Source organism: Carassius carassius, chromosome 5 (genome assembly GCF_963082965.1).
Source record: "Carassius carassius chromosome 5, fCarCar2.1, whole genome shotgun sequence".
In the NCBI taxonomy this organism is placed as follows: domain Eukaryota; kingdom Metazoa; phylum Chordata; class Actinopteri; order Cypriniformes; family Cyprinidae; genus Carassius; species Carassius carassius.
The window spans coordinates 25,851,588-25,878,213 of NC_081759.1; the positions used below are offsets into that span (position 1 = coordinate 25,851,588).

The 26,626-nt window shown below is 37.0% G+C and overlaps 2 protein-coding genes across 6 annotated transcripts in view; one reads left to right on the forward strand and one right to left on the reverse strand.

The window, feature by feature from the left end:
* Nucleotides 1-3,575: 3,575 nt before the first annotated feature.
* Nucleotides 3,576-8,412, reverse strand: LOC132141074 (GTPase Era, mitochondrial-like). Its single transcript, XM_059550267.1, has 11 exons — nt 8,162-8,412; nt 7,797-7,964; nt 7,511-7,638; nt 7,157-7,234; nt 7,012-7,058; nt 6,717-6,778; nt 6,319-6,431; nt 5,802-6,101; nt 5,530-5,679; nt 4,714-4,794; nt 3,576-4,509 (listed from the first exon to the last, which is right to left on the reverse strand). The coding sequence occupies exons 1-11, from the start codon at nt 8,268-8,270 to the stop codon at nt 4,387-4,389; spliced, it is 1,359 nt and encodes a 452-aa protein (XP_059406250.1). The 5' UTR covers nt 8,271-8,412; the 3' UTR covers nt 3,576-4,386.
* LOC132141073 (protein FAM222B-like) overlaps nt 7,859-26,626 on the forward strand; it is a 62,083-nt gene continuing 43,315 nt past the window's right edge. Inside the window, exon 1 of one of the 5 annotated variants that reach the window (XM_059550265.1) lies at nt 7,859-7,994. The gene's annotated coding sequence lies outside the window, so the exon portion shown is untranslated. Of the gene's footprint in view, nt 7,995-22,072; nt 22,135-23,580; nt 23,736-25,032; nt 25,222-26,626 lie in introns of those variants that run through there. The other 4 variants (XM_059550264.1, XM_059550263.1, XM_059550266.1 and 1 more) reach the window with 4 other exon arrangements.

Genomic DNA, 26,626 nt, shown 5'->3' on the forward strand with positions numbered 1-26,626 from the left:
CCCTAACACTTCCTCCAAGCCCATACACACACACACACATATAGGTGTTAATCACCCCAGCAATTTGTCCCCTCATTACTGCAGGAAGCAATGCTACCATTTATTGGCTCTTGGCCAAACTGTCAAAGTTCAGCAAATCATTTCTAATCTTAAATATTAAAACTGTGCATTTAAACTGGTTTCATGTCATTTGCTAAGGGCTTTCTCTATCCAAACAGCCTCTGAGTTAGGCCATTAGGCCATGGATTTGAATATGTTTAAGAGGTTAACCACTTCTAATCATCTTAGCAAGCAAGGCCTTCAGACAGAAAAAAAGAGGTCCAATGATGTATGAGACAAAAGTAAAATGAAGTAGCTTTCTGTTGACCAATGCAGCAAATCCATGTGATCAACTTGAATCCCTGCATAGGGAAATCATGTGAATAACTATTAAAATGATTGGATCCCATTTATCACTGTTCACAGAAATTGATCCAGTAATTTTAACAGTATGATTAAATGTAAACGCACATTTAACCTAAAACTTTTTTATATTTATCTGACAACTTTTCAGTCTAAACTATTTCAAGTAAGGCAGTAATGCTCAACATGATTGTAGTCATTTAGTGTTTTTCATTTAAGTTCATTTACAGCAAACTACTTAAAAAGTGAGTCATAAATGAGCAACTTGTTAAGTGCTTTGCTGAAGGAAAAGACGCTGATATAGCAGGATTGTTCTCCAAGAATTGACTCTGCACACTTTATGAGTACACAGAGGCAGTCGTGGCCTAATGGATTGAGCGTCGGACTTGGAACCCAAAGGTTTGAGTCTCAGGTCCAGCAGGAATTGTGGGTGGGGGGAGTGAAAAACCAGTGTTCTCTCCACCTTCAATACCACGACTGTGGTGAGACTCTTGAGCAAGGCACCAAACCCCCAACTGCTTCCTGGGTGCCGCTGCCCATTGTTCTGGGTGTGTGTTCAGTGTGTGTGTGTGTGTGTGTGTGTGTGCACTTGGATGGGTTAAGTGCAAATTCTGAGTATGGGACACCATACTTGCCGCACATCACTTTATACATTACTTCATTTTATGCCAGCACTCAACAACCATTAAGTTTAGATGATCACAAATCAGTTAGATCAGGTGACTACTTGTGCTTCATAAGTGCCCGAAAGGGCAGTTTCCAGTTCTCTTCATGTCTGGCCACAGCGATCTCTTTTCTGCAAAATCATCACAAATTAACAGAAATGTCCATTTATTTGGGTGGCAGATAAGGTGTCAGGGGCTTGCTACATGCTGGTGCACCTCAGATAGGCCACAATCTTGTTTTTATCTCCCATAGCCTATGCAGTCACAAACACCCCCCGCCCAACCCCACCCTAACCGGGAGTATGTCTCCAGAGTAACCACGGGGGGCTACTCCCATGTTAGCCAATAGACCTTTAACATCCAGATGCGGAGGACAACTACAGATGTAGAATCAAGTTAAATTGTCACAACTCACACATAGGCATGAGAACAGACAACCAGAGCTGAATTCATCGGTAGTCAAACAACAACTGGCCACAATAATCCATGAATTTGGCATCGCTTCATGAAATTGCATCATAAGGTCATGAAATCCATTTCAGTGATTTAAATCTTGCATAGAAATTTAGAAAATTTTGCATAGAAGTCCATTAGTAATAAATATTTGCAAACCCCTCATATAGCCTCAAGATGCACTTTCCTCCTGTGGTATTATTAACTACTTATGCAGGTTTTAGTATGTGTAATTTGGAATATTATTGTAATATGCACTTTTGGGTATAGATAAAAGATGAAGAAACTAATATGATATGCATATAACATGTATTTGGATCTTCTTACCAACTTTGTTGGTAAAATTTCAAGCTTATTCAAAGAGTGGGAGAGTTTGGGTGTGTGCTCACACTCGCGTGAGAGCGAGACCTGATGCTAGTTCAGGGTCTACTGTTCAGGGTCTGATATAGGGAACGGTTCTGATTGGTCAGCAGACTGAAGGGCAAAGACATGATAAGGATAGAACAGCCTTTGTGTCATCATATGCAAATGAGCAGCGAGCATTAAAACTCACAAGCAAGGGAGCAACGTTGACGATCGCTTAACAGCATGGAGACAACAGACTTGTGAAAACAAATGTGAGAAGACTAGTGAGGGTGACAGATGAAGCCAATTAAACTGTTTTTCAGCACTTCCTGCAGGACACAGATCTAAAGGTGAGTGTGTCGGCCGGTGACTATGAACTACAGGATGGCAGCTGCTCTTCCTTTAAGATGAAAAGTCCCATATGAGGGATCTTCCACAGGTGTGATCATCTGAAGAGTTGGGAAGAGATTCTACATGAAAATCTTTTGGAAACAAAAATGAATCGAACAATTTAGACCAAGCTGAATTGATGATGCAATAGATCTGGAAAGCTCTATTGTCCTCTAGACAGGATATCATCGTATACTGTAAGTTCATTATTGAGACACTACAGTATAGATGATGTACTATCCAGGGGGTCAACACACCTCCAACTGTTTCCTGTGGACCCCCAAACATTGTGACAGAGAGTGGCGGTGAAACCGTTACCATTACTGAGTTTAGTAATGGTAAGGGTTCTGTTGCCTTTTCTCAAAAATCATCTGGATACGATGGAACTTCAGAGCAACGGACGGCGCAGTCAAAATCAGATTGAGTGAACGGATGGACAAAAACACCAGAAAGACCAATGCTACGCAGATGTAAAATTCTGAATTATTTTTTATTCTATACAACTTTATAGCCTATAATGTGTTACATGAGACCGCCATTGTGTGTAATTTAAATAAATATCACTGAATTGAAATGAAAAAAATTATTTTGTTTCATTATTTTTACAGTCTACTTTTAACTTTAATTTTACAGAGAAAGGCAGCATATAGTTGGCAAAATGCTTACTTGTGTTTTTAAGAGCCAAAAACATGAATAAGAAGCTTTGCTTTAACTTTAATGAACTTACAATTAACTGATGCAGCCAATGGAATAAAAGTAATGACCAGTATCAGGATCTAGAGAAAGAACGAGGGACATAGCATTGCTTTAGGCCAGCTAGAGGTAAGCATATAATTCTTCATGGAGTCCTACTGCAAAAAGGGTAATAAGTGCATCTCTTCACCATTTTGAAACTCGCTTTAGCAGCAGGTTAACTGCGCTTTCCATTCCAAAGGTTATAAAACCCTTTAGGGTCTAAACAGGGGAACTTTAAATGGCTTTTTTCCACATGCTTTAAAGGAGGTGGAAGAAAAAAGACAGTTTACATTATTTACGTTTATTTTAAGAAAAAAAAAGTTTTACAAAATTAATTACAGAGAGAGAGAGAGAGAGATACAAAACTGTTCAGAGGTTGGGGTCAGTGTAATATTAATTAAAAAATTATCAGATTAATGCATCCTTGGTGAGCATAAATGAAATTATACTGAACCCAAACTTTTGAATGGTTTTGTATTATAATAAAACAAACAATTGAGATTTACACAATTAAATCTGCAGCCAATAAGTGAGTCGATTGTTTCAGCTCCTTATGTGCCGTCTGTAGATAAAGAGATCATAACCTTTTCACCATAGACAGTCCTGCACCATGAGAACTGACTATTTTATTTTAACTCGAAACATTTACCACTGACTAAAACTGATACAATAATTTACTCAACCGATGAAAATTAATTATTGATTATTGATTACATATTTATTAACTGCAATATTACAGACATAGCTACAAATAACTAAAAATAGTTAAGAATTCAAAAGCTGCAGTTAGTATGGTGTACAGCTACAGTTGAGGAGGCCCGGCTCCACCCTGGCAACCAGCCACCACCCCAACTGTGCAGCCCACTCGGAGTCTTATGGCCCTCCTGACATGTTAGAGCTGGAGCTGGGCTTACGGTTGAGTGATTTCAGGTCAGTGTAATGACATTCAGTTAAACAGCAAGACTGCACCACAGATAACAGCGTGACCACACTGAAGACAACGAATAATAAAAAACAAGGTAAACCCTTCCTTCCAGTAAAAGAGTAACAGTTAACCTTACCCTCAGAGCAAACAAGTATACCTATGAATACAGAACTACGTGATTTTTGGCTTTTATTATTATATAGACATTTTTATAAATCAAAAGCAGCAAGATATGTAAGCAGCAAAGGGCATGTGATACAATCGATCTTTGAAATGACACTGAAAACCCATGTAATGCGCCTGATATACTTGCATTTCATTTTACAGAAATGAGGGTGGTCTCTTGAGATCAGCCTGACAGTACAACCCAAAATACAGACAATTTTGAGTTCATGTCCATTTCTTCACTCTTCCTCAACTCTTTTCAGGTTTCCCTTCTGCCTCTGACCTTCATCATTCAAACAGTCTACCTCACTTCTTCAACTTTGCAGAGATTTTTAAACGTACTTCACGCAAGAAAATCTTCATTAGGTCACTTTCAGCTTCCTGGGTTATTCTGGTTATCAAATGACCTCCAGAGCCAATAACCATTTTCTGCAAGAAAGAAAGAACAAAGGTTTAAATGTATAGTGAAGTATAATAATGTTACTGTTTCTTCAGGTAGTCAGAAGGCATTCTTGTGTCTTAAAAACAATTCCACAAACTGTCTACCATAAAACTAAAGTCGTCTGATAGTTAGAACAGCAGCACAGAAGACTAGCCTCTCTAAAAAAAAATGTAGCAAACAAACCAACTCACCATATGAGTGTCTTTCTTTACATATAGTTTGATGGATATTTCGAGTACCCCATCTTCAGACTCCTTCCAGATTTCAATTTGCTGCAGAAAGACCAAAACAATAACATTACAGAAAACCTAAATAATACAAAAAGGTCACAATACATATTTTAAGTTACAAAATCATTCAAAAAGAACCATGTATGTATGATTAGGTTTTGTGAAGAAACTCCCGATTTAGAGCCAACAGAATGAGAATCATACCGGCATAAAATAGACAGTTTCGATGATAAGAAAAAAAAACAGACCATAGCAAGCTGGGAAACAGCAGATAAACTGGAAATGAGTGAATATGACTATATTTATTTGACCAAAAATACAGTAAAAACAGTAAAAAATCATTTTAATGTTATTACAATAAACTCATATTATTAAAATATTCAATAACTGTTTTATATTTATATATATATATGCACCGATGGCAAAGCTAAGTTTTCAGCAGCCATTACTCAGTCTTCAATGTGACTCAATACTTAAGAAATTGTTCTAATATGCTGATTTGGTGGTCAAGAAATGATTCATCAATATTAATTTTTTTTTTAAATCACAAAGCAGAAATCAGTTGTGCTGTTTAATATTTTTGTGTACTGTAAACCATATATTCAGGATTCTAAGATGAATAAATGGTTCAAATGCTACATCTGTAACATTGTAAAGGTCTTTACTCTCCCTTTTGATCATTTGAATGCATCCTTGTTGAATTATTTAATTTCTTTAAAAAAAAATCTATTGACCCCAAATGGTTGCATATTTCAACACCTTTTTATCATGACCCACCTGTGTCATACTGTATGGCACCTCCTTCGGGAGATGCTGTAGAAGTTTCTCTCTGATAGTGTTGATGCACATCTCCTCAGGACCCTGGTCAGTCAGTACTTCACTGTGGTACTGCCACTGGCCAGGCTTTGCACCATCGAACAGGTACTTCTGTTGCACGCGTTCAAACACAGACAAATTAAGGATGAGAATCACAATGCTGGAGATTCCAACATAAGGTTTGTTTTAATGCAAATGTCTCTTTCTTAAAATTTTCCAATGCAGTCACTAACCTTTAACGTCTCCACATCTTCTCTGTCAATGGAACTTAACATGAATACATCCTTAAAAAGATGCCAGCCCCTGCGGCTCTTCAGGGCCTTCAGTCTGTCTTTGTCCTGACCCTCCTGAGACAGCCCGTCCTTCACGCTCTCAGACTCTGGTTGTTCAGCATGTCTGCTGTGGCGTATGCCTTCTAATTTCTCACGTGGTTTCTCTGCGCCACGGATCCTGATCTTCTTTCCATTAACCACCCCTTCTGTGAGCTGTGCCGTGATGTCTAGCAAAAGTGTTTTGTTCTTCAGTAGATCTACCTGTGTGTTAAGAGTTGATTTTTTGCTAAGTGTAGCAGCTAATTAATCATTCACTGAGTTTAATAGCGATATTCATTTTGATGTTAACAGTAGCAGCATAAGAGCCCAACACCCCTCTCTTTGCAGGATGAGAGATGGGATATGCAGAGAAAAAGAGATTGTAATTTGGTCAGACTAGGACAGACCAATACAAAATACAAAATGACAAAGTTAATACCTTATTGAGGACAAGGATGGCAGGGACATCTGGATTCAGGGCCAGACACTTCAGCACTTCATAGTCCAGCTTATCGCGGGTCCATTTATCAGACACATCGACTAGCACCACCACTGCACATTTATAGCAGAAATGGAAGATTCAGCACAAAATACAGAGTCATAACACAGTGGTTCTCAGCCTCTTTGATTCCAAGGCTCTCATTTGCCCAAGACTATATTCAGGCTCTACTAAGTTGATATATACCTCTACATTTTCATGGTTAGTTCTAATTATACACACACAGTAAGCCAATGGCGATTATATTGGATGCTGGCTGTGTCTTCGTTTTTGAACAGATTAAGAAATAAATAAGAGAAGAACAACTAATACAAAGATTTTGTTATGTTTTTTTTTACCTAGATCAGCTTCCTTTATTGACTCAAAAGGGTCCACCAGCAGTGATTCCTCCAGTTGATGTCTGTTAAACAAATATAACAAAATCAAGTTTAGTTTAAAAGTTAAGAATTTTTAGCACAATCATGGCATTAGTTAAACCTATGTTGTTGTTGTTTCGGGTAGGCTGAGATGTTTAGACAATCAGAGCAAGGTTGCAGAGCAGAGCATCTACACTTTTCTGGGAAATCAACCAACAAATGGTTTACTTAAAGTTGTCACCTAATGTTGTAAGAAACTGCTGTATTACATAGTCACCTTTTAGCCTTTATTGGTGTGGTGAGACCAGGGGTATCCAACAGAATCTGACAGAAAAATTAAATAGGTGAGAAAATGCCATCCAACCATGGAGCATTCCCTAAACAGACTAGACTATTATACACGGGGTAGAAGAGGTACTTACGATTTGTGTGTCATCCTCTGTCAGGACACCAACAGCACGTGATCTTGTTGTGTGCACTTTCTCAGAAACAGCAAACAACTATACAGAAATTGTGAATTAACATTTAAGGTTACAGACACAAGGTCTTATAGGGATCATTCACACCAAAATTGAAATTCTGTCATTACTCGCTCCTAATTATGCATCACTATGCATATCTAATTTTAACGTGTACATTCAAACATACTGGAACCGCACTGTCACTTTATACACAGCCTGTTAATTACAGGCTCAGTAAACAGCAGAAATAACATTTCTGGGTGAGAAATAAAGATTTCACCTTAATTTTTATTCCATAAATTAGTATAATATCACCTTTCGACCCAGCAGTTGATTGGTCAATGTTGATTTCCCTGCATTAGGAGCACCCACTATCGTCACTTTAAGAGATTTAGCATTTGCAGGTTGATCAGGATCCTTCAGCAATAAGGAAAATTGATGACCTGAAAGCAGAACACATACATAAACACACAGACAAGATTAGTTTAACGAATAGGCTACAATATCACAAATATCCAAGGAGATGATAACTGTTTTCAATATGTTATTTGTAAAAAAGCAGTCATGAAGGCTCGAGGGAGGCTGGTGATTATATTATTACCGCTGTCTGAGGGAACACAGACAGGCTGATGATGACAGAGACCCTCATCGTTCACCACCGCTCTCCCCTTCTGCAGTCTGTCCAAAAAAGCACTCGAAGACACCAAACTGGCAGGAGTGCAGTGAAAGAGACATTGTCTTACTGTCTGTGGACCAAAAACTGAGCGACCTGTGAAGAAGTAGAGGACAAAAACGACAGGTAAAATAAGAGATATAAAGTTACCATGACGTTGTTGTTTTTCTCTGAGTTTGGTTTTATTTCTGGTGGCGAATTAAGACAAATAGAGCCAGTTTATCATCTAGCATAACGTCACGACATATAAGAAGGATAAACAGACTGTGTATAGTCTTTCATCTATATATCACCAGATAGACGCAGATCCAGTGGCGCGTGCTCTGGGGCTATTGTCAGTCTGCAGATCGTTGAAAATCGCACAGATCTGCGTAGAAACGTCTCGCAAAGCCGCAAGGCCATTGTCGGAACACGTTTTCTATACACAAGTGGATGATTTCAAAATGTTACACTTAGGTTAGCCCTAGTACAAAGTGATTCTCATCTCCATGTTTGTTTACACATGTGTCCAGGGCGCAGACATGTTGCTAAAGTCGAGTGAACTGTTGTGATGAATCTATATACTACACACCACTGCCACCTGCTGCTCAGGCGCCGCTACGAAGGCGCCATAAATAAACTGATTGTATAATTTATAAATTATTAATACTTAAATATATAGACAGCCTCAGCGTCTGATAATAAAAACCAAGAACCTTTGTTATCATTTCAGCTAGTACAAGAGGAAACACCGTAGCATGTATTATGGATATAATGCACTTTGGATATTTACTTTTACAGGAGTTCGGGAGTTTATGGAGTTCAGTGATCTAGCATGTAACAGACAGACCTTCTGAATCAAAATCGTTTGGTTTGTGGTAAAAGGAGCATTTCAGGACCAAAGAGCTGAGAATATGATCCCTTATCAAGGGCGCTGATGTTGTTTTTATCCGTTCAGGTAAAATCAGAGGGAACAGATGTGTTTTTCCATCTTCCATCAAAAGCTAGTCCACCAGGAGCAACTCAGAGTGAAAAACGCTTCCACTGGGGAGAAGAAAGGATATCAGGTGGCCCACAATCTGTCAGCATATATCAGCCTAGTGATCAGCCACAAAACATAACAAATTCAGGCAAATAAAATGAGGATTTTGATTGAGTCAGATATTTGTTTGCATTAGAAAAAGCCATGAATTGTTCAGGAATAGACACAAATATATCACATGTGTCAACAAAACATGCTTATTGCATGCATTCACTTATACACATATGGGTTTGGTCTACCCTTATTTTACCCTGCAGACCAGGAGAAATGGCATATTCTTCCCCTAACGCCTCATTTGAGAATATGGGCCATTTATAAATACATATGATCAGAATTTATAAAGATAATAGCTAATCTGAGGTTGAAACTTAGCCTATTTTGTATTTCAAGGCATTCATTAGGTAATCAGTAATTAAAAATAAATGCCGTGGAGACACATTTTGCATAACTTCTAAAGATCTTTGTTTCTGATTGTGTATTATTATTGCTGTATGAGATAAATAGGATATCTGGGATTTGACTACCTTTTGTTTTATCAGCCACAGCCATGAACGTTAGATGAACTTTCTCACAAACTGTTTTAGCACACAGAGACATATTGCAGTATTTCACCTTGTATTCTTCCATCAATTTTAACAAGATGTCCAGTCCTTTCTCAAAGAAATGCAGACATCATGATTCTACTCCCTCAAATTTCAGATGTGAAATGTGGCCAGCGTTACATTCAGAACACACCCATCATTTGTAATTGTGGTCTCATGCAACCACAAAATCTTTTTCCACATTAGAACTAGATCACCATAAATAAAATCTATAAACATGTTGATGTGCTTTCACATCTTTTTGAACAATAACTTTTTCTTTGCCAGTCATTAAAGGCTAGTGTTTGATCTGATTAAATCTTTTTCTCTCACAATTCTCGTTGAGCTTTATGAGAAGACCTTTTCTGGCAAGTGTCTGTGGAATTGTATGTGACTTCCACTTCCTAGAACCTGAATCCTGGTAATTTAACCCTAAATTCAAAGAAACCTCTTTAATCTTCATTTTCACTGTGGTTTTATGACCAACTAAATATCCATCCAGCTATGTGGTTTTCATCTAGAAAAAAAAAAACTTCTGCAGGGCCTAATACGTTATGCAAAACATAATGTCACGTTTAAATAATTCATTTGAGTCTCATAATTGAAATACTGAAAGTAAAAAAAAGGACAAAGGTGTCCATCTTGGATGATTTTAAATTTCTGGCTTTCTCCAAAAATAACTTGACTATTAACACTATTTCTAATAATTCCTGTGCACATATATGTTTATGTTTAGGTTCTAATTTACAAAGCTCAGTGTTAGAAATCATAATAAGAAAACCCATATCAGCATAAAATGATATATCAGCATCTCGTTCCAGGGTTGTTTGTGCTGTATATGCCATTATTGTTTAGCAGCTGTGGATGCTGAATAACTGCTGTCATGTCAAATATTTCAGTTGGTATCTCCTCAACTTTTGGAGTGAAGACAGACATGCACACACAGATAGAAATGTCCCGCAGTTACAGCACAGCACTGCAACCTTTCTTCAGGCAAGGAGGAATCACAAAGCTGCGGAGATGTTGAGTATAACAGGCGTGTGACAGGAGTTGGCCGAGCCGTGCTGGTTTGTTGCTCAGGCAGAGATGCAGCTCCGACTTGCTCAGCCATTACACATGATTGCAGCACAACACACAAAGCCACACAGCTGAGGCATCCTCTGTCACATCCTCATCACACTCTTATTAAAAGCACCCAGAGGTCATACTTTCCAGCGCTGATTGTAGCAGGAGAAAGAAAGTAAGAAGAGGAGGAAAACTCATACTAAGGAATTCACAATCAATACAACTTGTCTGTGAAGGGGATCAATAATGCATCTCCTTTGAAACCACCAATCATGTCAGAGTTGGGAATAAAAAGCGTAATTAGGACCACTGTTCCTTAAACATCCTGCCTTGATGTCTTTCAGGGCCATAGAAAGACACCATTCTGCGTCATTAACGTTGTATTATTGTGTGATGAAGCACACTGCTGAGCACTTCCCCTCAGCTGTCTGAGACTCTGTGGGTGCAAAATTACGTTTTGTACTGCTCCAGGATCAGCCATCATAACCTTAACAATTCCAGAAAAAAAAAATTTCTGAAACCGCACATTAAAAGCTTCAAGCTCAAGACTTTATTTATTATTCCATGCACATAATGGCTTTATCTTTTGAGAAAGCCTTTCACAGTTCGGTTTATTTTTTTTAACAATTTTTTTTTACACTTTTCAAAATACTTTTTAATAAAATATATATAAAATAAAAAAAGAATAAGAAATAAAATACTGCTGCAAAGTTCTCCATTAAATAAAATAGTCTCAGTCTCAAATCAATATCATATAATAAAATATAATGAAAAATATAAATAAATAACTATGATTACAGTGCAGCATTACCAATCCCAGCTTGTAGGCCTGCTCATATTTAAAATATATATATAACTTTTCCAAAGTGTAAAGTGCAGCATCAACAGCATCAACTGCTCAGATTTCGTTAAAGCGTTGGCCCGATCGGAATTAAGAGCAAAGGTCTGTTTAAATGCCGACGGGAGCTGCGTTTGAATTACAATCGTTTTTTCCTAGTTTTAGTGATGTTCACACTCGCGTGATGCCTTTTGAAAACCATTGCACCTGTCAAACATAATCTATTTTGCCGTCAATACTGTTGACGGTGTCCTTTATCATTAGGCTTTATATTTATGCTCAACATGAAGTATAGATATTGTTGTCGTGAAGACAAGATCCTGGTCTGGCCTCCCTCTATGTCACCTACAGTAGCAGCAGCGCGCCAGCGCCGCGTCAGGCACGATTCTGGTGTATAAAGAAGACACAGAAAACGCGAAGCAGCCGTCACGCAACTGACACGCAGCAGAAACGCCACGCAGCCAGTGTGTCACCGGCCTTAGAATCAGCTGCAGGGCGGGATTTGCGCTGAACGCGGAGACTTCCGCCACTTATTCGTTTGGAAACACGAAAATGTTCCGCAAACAAAATATTGCATTCACACGTGCACCGTACCGAAAGCCCTGTACCGAAACGGTCCGGTACGAATACACGTACCGTTACACCGGTCACGGCTATACGCGACTGTCACTCGACCGGTCACGGATACCCAGTTGAAAAAAGTACACTTCTATAATGTACTTAAAGTGCTCTGTTTTCGCGCACTAATTTCGTTCTTAACGCGTCTGCAAATTTACCTCTCAGTACAAAACGAAGTCCAATAATTAAAATTATATTTACAATGCCATAGTAAATGTCTTGTGGGCAAACTGACAGAAAATATTTAACCAATATGTCGCTACAGACAATATCTTCCTTAATGTATGTACAGTACACACAAAGTATTTTCTTTTTTTATGTTCCAAAGGTTGCAAACCACAAATGCAAGAATGTGTGTGTGTGTGTGTCTGTGTACAGTGCATTCATTTTAGGCAAGTTGGTATTCAGATCATAATTTTAAACCAAGCACATTTTACAAATTCCAAACCACATCAATCTTGATAACTTTTTTTCCTCATTTTATTGTTAAAAGAAAATCTACCTAATAATTATGCACACCTTGATATATGAATGTTTTCACTTCCAGCCTTCATGGACAATTATATATCACTTATAAATTATTAAATATAAAATTAATAGTAGTTATTAAGATTAATGTGGTGTGGAATTTGTTAAATGTGCTTGTTAAAATAAAAACTATGATCAGAATATCAACTTGTCTAATAATTAGGCATGCACAATACATACAAACACAAGTGCACACACGCACACATACATCCATACATGAATATGAATAATTTGCTATAAAATCCAAGGCCATTAGGAGAGTACTACAACCTTTAGAACATGAAAAAAAGGTTTTAGGTGAATTAGTTTTTAATAAAAAAATAGTTGTGTGCTGTACAAACATTAAGGGTGTTATTGTAAAAATTTCACCTGTAGAAAGTCAGTCTGGTCACTACGAACATACTGAAACCTTTGGAAAACAAAAAACCCATTTGTTGAATTACAGTAATTGTTATTGAATATGAATGACGTACTGCATGTACAGTAGGGGGGATATTGGCAAATGTTCACCTGTAGTAAATCAGTCTTGTAACTACTAACGTACTACAGCCTTTGGAACATGAAAAAAACCTTTTGGTGAATGACAGTAATTGTTTTCAAAGAATAATTATATACTGTACGTACTATACAGTAAGATAGAAATTGGCAAAATTTCACCTGTAGTAAATCAGTCTTGTAACTACAAACATATGAAAGCCTTATGTACTGAAAAAACCTTTTTGGTGAACCACAATATTTTTTTCTAAGAATTATTATGTACTGTACGTACAGTAAGGAAGATATAGGCAAAATCGCACCTGTAGTAAGTCAGCATCATAACTACAAATGTATTACAGTCTTTGGAACATGAGAAAATCCTTTAGGTCAAATACAGTTTTTGTAAAGATGAATTATGTACTGCATGTAAAGTAAGGTTGATATTTGCTAAATTTAAACTGTAGTGAGTTAGTCTTGTAACTACAAACGTACTACAACCTTTGGACAATGAAAAAACCCTTTTGGTCAATTACAGTAGTTTTTTTCTAAGAATAATTATGTACTGTGTGGACAGTAAGGGAAATATTGGCCAATGTTCACATGGAGTAACTCAGTCTCGCCACTAGGAACGTACTACAACCTTTTAGAACATAAAAAAACCCTTGTGGTGAGTTACAGTAATTGTTTTTTAAGAATAATTATGTACTGTATGTACAGTAAGGTTTATATTGGCAAAATTTCAGCTGTATTAACTCCGTCTGGACACTAGGAATGTACTACAACATTTGGAACATAAAAAACCCATTTGTTGAATTACAGTAATTGTTTTCTTAGAATAATTATGTACTGTATGTACAGTAAAGGAGATGTTGGCAAGATTTTACCTGTAATAGGTCTGTCTTATAACTACAAATGTAATACAGCCTTTGGAGGATGAAAAAAAAAACATTTGTTGAAAGTAATTTTTCATAAATGTGTGTACTATACATACAGTAAGGAAGATATAGCAAAATGTAACCTGTGGAAAGTCAGCCTTGTATGTACAAACATTCTACAGCCTTTAGAATACCGAAAAAAGCGGGGCTACTAAAAATTCTTCTTTAGTACTTCTTAAGATAATCTTAAGAGCGTCTATAAGTGCACTTAAGTGTACTTTTTTGAGACACCATGAAATATGAACTAAAATGTGCTTTTAATATACTATCTCTGTATTTAAAAAATTTATTTAGTTACCACTTGTAGTACACTATTGGTTCAAATGTACTATAAGTGGTAGGCCTATCTAAATATATATTTTTTTACATACAGAGATAGTATATTAAAAGCATATTTTAGTTCATATTCCATGGGGTCTCAAAATAGTGCACTTGAGTGCACTTAGATGTTCTTATTATCTTAAGAAGTAATAAATAAGTTTTTAGTAGTTAGAAATTAGTGCAAAAAAAAGAGCACTTTAAGTAAATTATAAAAATGTACTTTTTTTCACCTGGGTAACCCCGTGTTCCATCAAACCTTCTGTCAAAGTCACCAATAAATGTGTTTGGCTTGCCTTCAGCTTTGAATATGTATGCTAGTTGGATTTTGCCAGACGGGCCTACTGCTATTTTTTTATTGTAGCAAATTCCTTAAGTATGTACACACAATAGCAGATCGAAGTAGTAGGCTAGCCTATAGTATAGTAGCTAGTAGTACTTTTTCAGGATTTAATTATCAATAAAAAGTTAAAAAGAAGAGCATTTATACAAAATATAAATATTTTCTAACAATGTGAATGTTTACTGTCACTTTTCCTCAATTTAACACATCTTTGCTGCATAAAGGTATTACTTTCTTTCAAAAAAATAAAGGAAAAATTACTGACCCCAACTTTTGAACGGTAGTGTATATTGTTACAAAATAGTTCTGTTTTAAATAAATGCTGTAATTTTTTACTTTTTATTCATTAAAAGAATCCTGACAAATTTATTTATATTAAGCAGCAGAACATTTTTCAACATTAATAATAAATCAGCTTATTGATTTCTGAAGGATCATGTGACACTGAAGACTGGAGTAATGATGCTGAAAATTCGACTTTGATCACAGTAATAAATTAAACTTTAAAGTGTATTATGTGTGTGTGTGTGTGTGTGTGTGTGTGTGTATATATACATACATACATATATATATATATATATATATATATATATAAACCTATAAACCCATTATTACACTAACCATTATTTTAAATTGTAATAATATTTGACAAAAGTTTTTTTTTCCTCTGAATTTTTTATTAAATAATTCCAGGCTTAATGGGCATAAAATACTTATTTTAAAAACATTACAAATAGCAACGCGTGTAAACTTTTGACCAGTACTGTAAATATTTATACATATATCTATATAGCAATATTTTTATACAATTATGTAAATAACACTTATTTCTAATCTAAATATGCATGCAAATTGCAATAGTGCACTTTTTAGAAGTTTTAGCACAACAAATTGTTGGTGAAATACTTAAACTTTAATAAACATTCTTTTTATATAAATGTATTGCATTTTTGTGTGATTTTATTATAATTATTTTAGGTTACTGTTGTATAACTTGGTTTCAAAGCTACATTAGTGTGTATGTCAGATTAATGAACCTGGACTCCTGGAGTGTCATAATTTACATTGAAATGTATTGTCAAATCTTGCCTAAACATTGTTAGACTTTAATAACAAAACAGGCCTTTAAAATAAGAATTAGTTTTCCTAGTCATCTTTTATTACGAAGTAGTTACTTAAGAAAATATAACTGTAACGGGTTACGTGACAGGTATACGGTGGTAGGAGAGGCGCAAGGCAGATGAATTCAGCAGTGACAGTTCCAGTGACAGGCGCGTATAGCCATGACCGGTCGAGTGACAGGCGCGTATAGCCATGACCGGTCGAGTGACAGGCGCGTATAGCCATGACCGGTCGAGTGACAGGTGCGTATAGCCATGAGCGGTCGAGTGACAGGCGCGTATAGCCATGACCGGACGAGTGACAGGCGCGTATAGCCGTGACAGGCGAGTGGCAGCAGTGACAGGTCGAGTGACAGGCGCGTATAGCCATGACCGGTCGAGTGACAGGTGCGTATAGCCGTGACCGGTCGAGTGACAGGCGCGTATAGCAGTGACAGGTCGAGTGGCAGCAGTGACAGGTTGAGTGACAGGCGCGTATAGCAGTGACAGGTCGAGTGGCAGCAGTGACAGGTTGAGTGACAGGCGCTTATAGCAGTGACAGGTCGAGTGGCAGCAGTGACAGGTTGAGTGACAGGCGCATATAGCAGTGACAGGTCGAGTGGCAGCTACCACTAGCGGTGACGGGTCGAGTGACAGGTCTCAGTGGCAGCTGCCCCTGCCACGCAAAGATTTTACCCCTACTGGGAGAAAGTGCTAAAAACCACATTAAGTACTAATATCTGTGATATTAGATGCTCTGTTTATAATTTTATTCAGAATGTGTTATGTACATTTAAGTTGTGTGTTTGATTGGCTTAGCTGCTTTTATTTTTTATTTATGTGCACAACTTTACAAAAATTATTGTTTTCTTTTATAGTAAAGCGGTAATACATATAGTAGGATGAGCAGATTTCAGAAGTATACAATAAAAATTATGGAAGCATCAATTTTAATCTGTTGTTTGGAAAAGTTGGAAAAGTGGGAGTGTCAGTGTAGAGGGGTTAGTAATACCTATGAACAAATCTAATATGTTTTCCTTCATATTTACTTCAACCATTCTTAAAAATATCAACCAATGAGAATTCAAACTTTTCAGAGCATAAAATATAGAAGAACATTTTAAAAGATCTAATAGGCCTATAAATGAGCCAATATTTTTTGTCCAATTTTACATTTTACAGTTATAATGTTTAATAAAGAAATAATGATTTGTGATTTAATGATTTTAAAGATTAATTTTAAGTAAGTGTTAAATAATGGCAGAGGTAACTGCATCAGTATATTGGCTAGTATATAATGATGACCATTTTATACAGTATATATATATATATATATAAAGTGTAATAAAATTGTCTGTTAACTACATATTGGCTGAAAGAAAAACTTGGAAATACAAGTAATATATCACAGTTAAGGAGACTGGTGTAAACATTAAAGGAAGTAAAGTGAAAAGCAATGAGTCTGTTCAGCTTAAAAAAGAATTACAAGATAGTCTAATTGTTTTAGTTTGAGGGATGACTTCCTGACAAGGTATAGCTATTATTCCTCCAAAGCTAAGCTGTTTTAGGTGTCAGTGTACAGGACGTGTAGCAGGAGTGTGCATATGGAAAATGAGATGTGAAAAATATGATGGTTAGAGCATTATAAATGTCAAGTGACTGATGGGCTCCGCTGTTGTAATTGAGCTGCTTTCCACAGTGCAGCGTGTATGGAGGATGTCAAGTACAATTGAAAGCATAGGACGTACAAAAATATACAGCGAGCAGAAAGTTTGATGTGTGGAGGCATTGCGGGCATGTAGGAACAGAAATGACAGGAGAAATATTTTGACAGTGTGGGATGGAGTCAGAGGCTCTAACGCCATCCATCTTCTACAATACAGAACATTTCTTGGCCTTCTATTATAAATATGATAAATATAGCTGCAATGCTTCTGAGTTGATCCACTGAGATCAAAACTATCTTAGAAGCAGATATTCAATTTATTCATGATATGCACACACTCTAAATCTCACAAAGTCGTGCGGTATTTTCTAACACTATTAGCATAAAGGAAATTACTATATGGAGATACAGATCCCTCAGATCCTTCACTGGCATATAACATGGCTTAGTGGACTCACTGGACTGAAGAGTGCTCTATAGAAAGAAAATGTGTATTTATGGAGCTTAAATATAGAAAGAAAATAACCATCTCTGTCTTGTTTGCTTTTGAGAAATGATAGTTCATGGACAAAGAACGATTAAATATATTAAATTTGCTATAATATCTTTTAAATTATTTATTTAAAGCATAAAATCGATATTTTCACCAACAAAAAATGGTTTTAAGTCAGCTATTAGTCTTTTGCTGTAGTGTGTTAGTAGGAAATATTAGTTTGCATTACCAAACAATCTTTTTTTTCTCCATTAACTGTAATAATGCAGTGAGATTTTTGTTTGCACAAGGAGTTTAGCAATCATCATCAGTCTGTCTGAGACTACATGAAGAAACAGAACAAACTGAGACAGACTCAATCCAGAAGAACTGTGGCAACGCCTCTAAGATGCATCAAGAGACCTACCTGAAATGTTACCTGAAAAACTATGCACAAGTACACCTGGGCCAAAGTTGCTTTAAACGCAAAGGATGCTCACATTAAATGTTGTTTTAATGTAGTTAATAGAAGTTAATTAATGAAGGAAATCTATTTATGACATTGTTTATTATATCTCAGTTTGTTCTGTTTCTTCCAGATCTCTGTGTGGAGCACTGGCTGTATATACAGTATATATAGAGTAGAGGCTGGGGAAACGCCCCCTACTGTTTTTCTCAAAATAACCACAAGATAAAGTCGAGATACATTTTTATTTTAACTATGGACTATGTTGATGTACCGGAGAGAAAACGGATATCACAGTAAATTATTTAATTTTCAGCAGTAAGAAAAAAAAGTGTTTTAAAGTTCGCTGATTTGTAGAACATCACAGTAATAATATGAGAAAAGTAGGGCCTGTAGATAGGGAGTTCATGTAATTTAATAAAAAAATATAATTATAATTTCAGAATGACAATTATTTTTTTTTTTTACAGTCTGGGATAAAATGCCTGCAGGGGGCAATAGGCTATTGATGTAGTTATTCTGCTGTGAACATCAAATCCTTTGTTTTTCCATCAAATATATTCTAACTAGTTGGTTGAATTGTTGGTTAGCCTTTGGTTGGTTGAATTGTTGAATAGTTGTTTTATCAATGTAGGCTATATGAAACAAGAATCCAGCTAAATGCTGGGATATAGAGGGTTAATTCTTAGCATGGAGTGCATGAAAATTAAGAAAGCTACAAGGTCATTAAGAAAGAGTAAAATTGATTGCATTTTTCAAGGAGTCAGGAATGTATCAGGGAATTTATTCATGGGTATCAGGTTGCTAGTGCGTTTCAAATTTAGGTTTTCCTGTCAGAATATGATTTTGACTGTTTTTCTTGTCCTCTGACTTTGGGCGTTCGCTGTAACACACATTTGATGATTTACACTTGCTATATTGGACGTTTATATGCAGATGCGCATTAGACCTGTAGGCAAGGGCGTAACTTTGGGTCTACCATTGGGGGGGTTAAACTCGCGGCATATTTATTTATTTATTAATTTATTGTATTATTTTCTTGTGTAAAAGGTAACATGCTAATTTGCATAATTTAATTATGCAATCCCCCCCAAAACGGGTGACTGTATTGGAGCAAACAGCAGTTACAATTCAGTGACATTGGTTCTACACAGTCCCTGGCACCCTCTGGCTTTACCTCATAGGACACTGGCAAACGAACATCTAGCCAGCCAACTCCAGTCAACAAAACAAATCATCAGCTAACTCAGTGTTTCTCAAACTTTTCTGCCATTCCCCACTTCAGAGGAAGGAAAGGGTTTCGAGCCCCACCTGTCCCCAATCACCCCAACAAAATGTTAATAAACTAGGCTTTAAGTTTAACTGTTAAAATGTATTTTATTAACATCACATTTTAAAAACTTAACATCAAATAACAGCATTAAAAATTTTCAAATAAAGAAAATGAAAGTGCAATTATATTATCACTTTGCATGAAATAAGTCTCAAAATTAGATTAAAAAATAATAATAATTGTGTTTGCATTTAGCCTCTGATAACATCAATACAAGTGTGGACTAACATTAACCTAGTTGTGCTTTGATTCATTTTGACACTTTGCAAAATCCATGCAAAAAGAACAACAAAAAAACAAACAAACAAACAAAAATAAAAATAATCTCAAATTGAACCAGAGGTGGTAAATTCCTAATAATGTACGTATTTTTTTAGGTATTTTAATAAGATAGATACCTAAAATACGTTGCGCATTCTCTTGGTCGGCGTTACGTCACAAATCATGTGACCTGCATAGCAACAAGCCGCCGCCGTGTTTGAAGGGTAAAACAAACCGAAGGCAATCAAGGCAAAGCCCGAGGAAAATCAAAAAGGTATCTATTCACAGAAGTTTTGTTGTGGATTATGTCAGTTATGGATACTAACGGACTACTTTGTATTAATGATGAATGATATCTGTGTATGCGAATGTATGTCGGTGGTGAGAAGTGAAGTGAATGTAATAAAACACTCATGTAAAGCGCTTTGTGACTAACGTTAGCTAACGTTACATGTATGTGAAAGGCGCTAGCAGCTATACAAATACAGATCTTCTTTCTTCTATTACAGAATGTCTTATCAATATATAGAAAGTCTACTTGTGCCTGCATTGACCAGGTACCACAGAAAGCTGTCGCTTGTAGGTTTAACGTTACAATCTTGTCCCTATCGACATCCAGCTGAGTCCTGGGAGAACAACCCAAAGGCATGGCCCAGGCACGAGTATCCAGACATATACAATTACCTCATCAAATCCCCTGGTGTGAACACCATGTGTACATACCATGTGTCCTACACTTGCAGTCATGTTTAAATACCCATCAAGCATCGATTACATTAACTGTTCATTTAGAAAAAAAAATGTTTATTCAAAAGCACTGTGTTACACAATGGCTGTAATGAGCTCAGTCTGTCAGTGGCACAGCTTGTACAGTGTCAGTGAGGGACACGGTTTTTTCAAAAAAGCAAAAATAGACTAACTGCAGAAACGTACCTTATTCCCCACACAACTAGTGCATTTCATTGTTGCTTATCAGTGTAGAGCTGCCGACCATTATGCATAGCAATGTCATAACATAGCAACAGAAAATTGAGTGGCCATCTCTGCAGTGGTATTATTTTGTTATTCTTTGATTTGCCGAATCATTGCTAATTTTTTAGGCATGATTCTCGGCAGTTTTCTCGACATATCTGCGCTCATTTGTCTTCCGCTTCGTGTTGCTTAATGGCGAGCGCTTATTTGTTTTACCCTTCGCCGCGGTTGCTATGCGCGCGCAGTGCATTATGGGAGTAAAAGTCCCGGATGTCCGACCTCGAGAATACAGCTCAAGTAATGCGATCGTTATAAAGGTGTTTGAACAACAAAACACATCCACTTGCACATATTTGACAATCGGAATATCAGATATATCCTGCTATAGCTAACACATTTGTGAAATTTTGAATAAAAAAGGAAATAAAAGCAGATCATCAGTCATTCAGCACTATTGTGGCTACGGTGTGACAAGCAATGAATGGCGCGTCTCCATGGGAACCATAAAGCGATACTACGATCAATAACGGTAGCCTTGAAATACTTTTAAACTTACGTGTGAAGAGGTTAAGTAACGTCAAGGCTTACATTTAAATGTGTCTTTGTTTTGAGTGTATGGTCAATAAATAACGGAATTAAAAAGATGGGCACAAAACCTGTTTGTCATGTTTCTATTCCCCACACTTTGAGAAACGCTGAGCTAACTTAACAGCTAACTTAAGGGTACCTCCGTTTGGTCAGGATTTTTTTAAGGGTACCTTCGTTTTTTTCTTTTTTCTTTTTTTTTGGCTGGTGTCGACAAACAATGAAAAATCGTTGTCTGGCTGCCTTTCAGTGTCCTTTTCATCTTTCCGTCAGCTTTCTCCAACCATTCATCCCATCGACTGCGCAAAATAGTGAACAAACTTGGTACAGAAAGCGGGTTGGGTAATACCAGAGACTTTGGTAATACCAAATCGGTGCGGTGGGCGGGGGGTACATTACAGATTATTTAAAATATGATACTATCTTTCTTGCTGGCAAATGAAATTAATAAAGAAAATGAACAAAAGTATTCATTCTGAATATTTCATATCTATTTTAATCTGAATGATGTGATGATATTGGGGGGGTTATATTAGCTGGATCTGATTTTTGGGGGGTCATGACCCCCGTAACCCCCGTGCAAATTACGCGCATGCCTGTAGGTGACGACATACACACTCCGCATTGTGTTACCAGAAATCAACAATAGAAGAAGAAGAAGGCTTCCGGTAAAATGGCGATCGAAGGGTGATTAGTCCTGCTAAAAGTCAAGAATTTATTGAAATCTCACGGTTCTTTTCTCGCCTATAGGAATTGTAAATATCTCTACATCATTTTCCGTTCCGTCCGAAGCCGGCTTTTTTGTTGTTGTCGCAAGATCGACGTTGTTTTGTCAGATTATGTATCGCGAGCTATTTTTGTCATATCAGCACAGGATCTCAAAACGAAACTGCAGTCCTTGTCTTTTCATTTCAGTAGATTGTCTGATGAGGTTTTCAGTCAGTGTCTGTCAAAACCACATAACTATGACTCAAAAGAAAAAACTCAGTGTTTACTTATTGAATGACCGCGTGCCAGTTAATCTATTTATAGACTAATGTGATTTGATTAAGAGACGTAACGTTAGCTGTATAATTATGATGAGATCAAATACACGATTACATTTGCGCTAATAAATCTGATGAGTGCACCACGCACACTGTGTGTTTGCTCTATGGTGCAGCTCCCGTGTTGTTTCCTGTTTTATCAAAATGGGAAAATGCTGTTGTTACTCCATTAACCAGCTGCCTTCCATCTGTTGCTAAGAATGTTTTATTTTATTCTGTGAATTTTTTTGTTATATATAACCTATGCATTGGTTTGTTGTGATGAATACCCTCCATATTTGTAACGATGTTCTCCCTTTCCATACCACGTGGAAACAAAATGACTTTGGACAGACTTTAATGTTAGTACATTCTCTGGGACTGTACCAAAAGGTTAAACCTACTTACTAAGTAAGGGAGAATATGCAATAAACTTGTTTAAGGAAATGTTTTCTTGTGTTAAACATGTTTCTAGCAAATCACGAACTGCTTGTTTAGTTGATATCTACCAGGAAATATCGACCATATCTAGTTTTCCTTAGAGACACAACCATCAAGACAGATCTTCTATCTAATAAAATGTGTTCCTCTTTAAACAATACGATTATCGTGGTGTTATTTATGATAGTCCTAAAGATGGTCTAACTTAATGGATAAACTAATACAAATTCCAAGACAACTCTTCTGTCTCTTGGAGAGTAAATTAAATAGACGATAAACCAGAGGAGAATAATCTCACAAATGATATGCACTAAATTGCACCAAGCTATCGTGGTTAGTGAATGATAAAGCATGATTATCTCTGCAGTCACAGCAACATGAAATGTGAAGCAACGGACAGGCATTACATAAAGCTCTCGTGATAGATTTACGAGTGATTTTGCAAGAATTCAAAAAGACACGATGCTGTTACAAAATGATTTAGATCCGAATTTAAAATATGGTCTAATCGGTTCCAGGGAAGATGTGTTTGATCGGTTATGGGAGAAAAACGCCTTCAAACCCGCCTTTTGCAGAAATTATTATATTTGGACTAATGCTAACTGTGGAGGATTTGTTAATGTAATATTTACATTTGTGCACTAGCCATTGTCTGTGACGCGAGCGCTGGAGCGCATGCGCCGGAAGTTGCTGCCGCAGACAGCAACACTGATTCGGCAACGCAGAGCAACAACACTAGAAAAAAAAAATCAAAACAGTATCCAACTAATGTTATTCCAGTACGATGTTCTGAACAATGTATAATACCATGATCCACGGAGAGTAAGTATATCATTTGAATGATACTACCGTAATGATTTTGTGGATGGTTGGTTACATTCAACCATTTCATATTCAAGCTTTAAGAAGCAACAAAGGAGTCAGCTCTCTATTTATTTTAATGTGGAAGAGCTGGCCACTTATGCACTTGGCCTTCTGCTTTAGGCCAAAACAAGAACGACATCAGTGCTTATAAATCAAGAGTTAAATACTCCGAAAATCCGCGTATGTACGTTGTTCTAGCACACGCAATGCATTTATTTGAGTGTTATTTTTTGGCCACTCTATGCTGACTTCCAATGAATGAATGGACTTTTAGCTGCAAATTTAACTACGATGTATTGTACTACATTAATAGATTAAAGTTTCCTATATATTACTTGCAATGTTCTTGGAAATGTTTAGTATTTCTATCGCATAGGCTGCGTTTTAGGGATACTTGGTGTTACAGGGCTTTTGGGTGTCAGACTGCAGACTTCGCATTTGATCCTCCAGAGAGAGAGAGAGGGAAAGAAAAGAAAGAAATATGTCTGTGACCTTTGCTGAATATCAAAGGCGTTGTCTCGAAATGTCACCGGGGATTTCTCCGCCGAGAAGCAGTGCGGTATTTGAAGCTGGGGGTTTTGACAGCCGACAGCAGATTGGCTGGTGGGTGGAAAGTTATAAAGTCGCATATCATTAGAGGGTTTATTATGGTTCGCGGTGAACTGACTGCGATCCACATACATGCACGACTTCTGTAAACGACGCTTGGCCATTTGGATAGCAATGTACAGTTGCTCTGTCATAAATCTCAGCTTTAGTCTAGCCAGATGGAGTCGTTATAAATCATTTGACTGCAAAGAAATCACAGGAAAAATCACATGGTTTCATGTAACAACACTGGCCACCCATACAGCAAGAACAGTATTTGTGTCATTAAAATTAAAATGAATATCCAACGTGTTGCACCTGCTTCCTTTGAATACTCGTTGTGTTTGCCTTGAATACTGCGTTCTGTAAATTAAACCCCCTGCAACAAGCTTAAAGTGCACCGTCTGCACCGAGATTTTTATGAATTAATTACGCTATGTTTTATACCCGTAGATAAGTGCTGTTTCAGATGAAAGGGGTCGGCAAGGTAACAAAGGGTTGACGTCATGCATCGCATCCGCCCGCATGACTTCCAACTCCGAATCCCGCCCCTGTTTATTTTAAGAGACCGGCGTGATTGGTCGAATGGGCTGCTAGACGCGTCCTAGTCTAGCCGAGAGCCAATGGGAGGAAAGCTTCCGTGTTGATATATTTAAGAGTGGGCGGGGTTAGTTGGCGTAGAAACCGGAGCGATAGACGCCACTGCTCAATCTAGTGTAGGTGTCTCCGCGGCTGCCCGTGTTGAATCGACCACTTTCTGTCGCTGTTCAAGGGATCTTTAACCATGCATTTCGGTCTTGTGGATTGGTGCTAAATGATTGCGTCGAATGTCATCCGTAAATAACTGGATCTCAGGGTAAGGTTAAAGCTTATGTGTGTTAGTAGACGTATTTTATTCTTGACCATATGTTGTGATTTCCGACCATGTTGCGTGTTTTCATGCAGTCAGCAGACTCTTGGCAGCGCTGAGCTTTTCCCATCTGTGTAACTGGCAACGTGAATCACTTGCATAACCTTCATTGCATGCTCAGTAGATTGTTATTGTATAGCAAAAGTTTAGTTTTAACATATTTTGAGGATGTCCTTTGTAAACATAGCTGGAATGTGAAGAATACATAGAGCATCATCGGTTCTGAGAAATTTGCTGTTGGTTTATGTTAATTTTTGTTCAGGTTTATGTTTATGTGCTTTTCTTTTTTTCATGAATGCATTCTAACCATTCTTAAAAGTGCAGTCACCTAAGGCTAAAGAGTGTTTATTTGGTTTACTTCTCCGGTATCTTGTGCTCACTCCGTTAAACCCGGAGCTTGACATTAGTTACCCACTGACTGAGTGCAGTTGTAAATCTTTGCGCCGTCTTCTGTCTGCCCTACATTTTCCAAAGGCTGGATAATTCAATTTCAGACTCCTATTTCCAAAGAAACTCGGTCTCCTATTCTCAGTACAATTATTGAGCGTGGTGAAGGATGATTTTGACATCTGGGTGTAACGTTTATCTTCTTCTATGTGGAGCAATTATGTGATTTCAATTGGCTTTTTGAATTGATCATGGGGGGAGTGCTTTCAAATATGCATGCCTACTCATACATAAATACATTTTCACTCCTGCAATTGTCCTGTCTGCAGCCACAAATGTTTTTTTTTTTTTTTTGGTCAGAGTAACTATTCCTTATTTTGCTGATCAGTTTTTCATTCATTAGACTGTATGCATATCAAACAGAATATGCATATTATTATTTATTTACATGCATAGTTTGAGGCTTTGGGTTTTGGTAACCAAACATTTGTTTGACACAAATTACTCCGTATTAGTTGTTTATAGAGCTGTTAAAAGTAATAACACACTCTTGGTTTAGTACAGCACTGCTGTGTTTACCTGTGGCCTTATATGACATAAACTATGAAATCTTTGTGCAAACACCTTAAAAATTAAATATTATTAGAATCTAGTTTTAGAAGGTTGTATAGAGATACTTGACACGCACCTTAAGAAAGGTGGCAATCAACTAATGTAAACAACAACAACAAAACAAATAACTAACAATAAAAAATAACTAGCAAACAACAATCCCACGCCAGTAACCAATGACCATATAATATATTCATGCTATAATTCATGCTGTAATTCACAAACCCTTAACATTTTAGGAGTCTTGTTTAATTATTACAATTATTTTTCAGACAACTGTGTTTGACTAGGATAACATTAGGGAGAACTCTGTTGGCTTAACATAGGTTTTTATGCAGTTTCAAGAATGCTT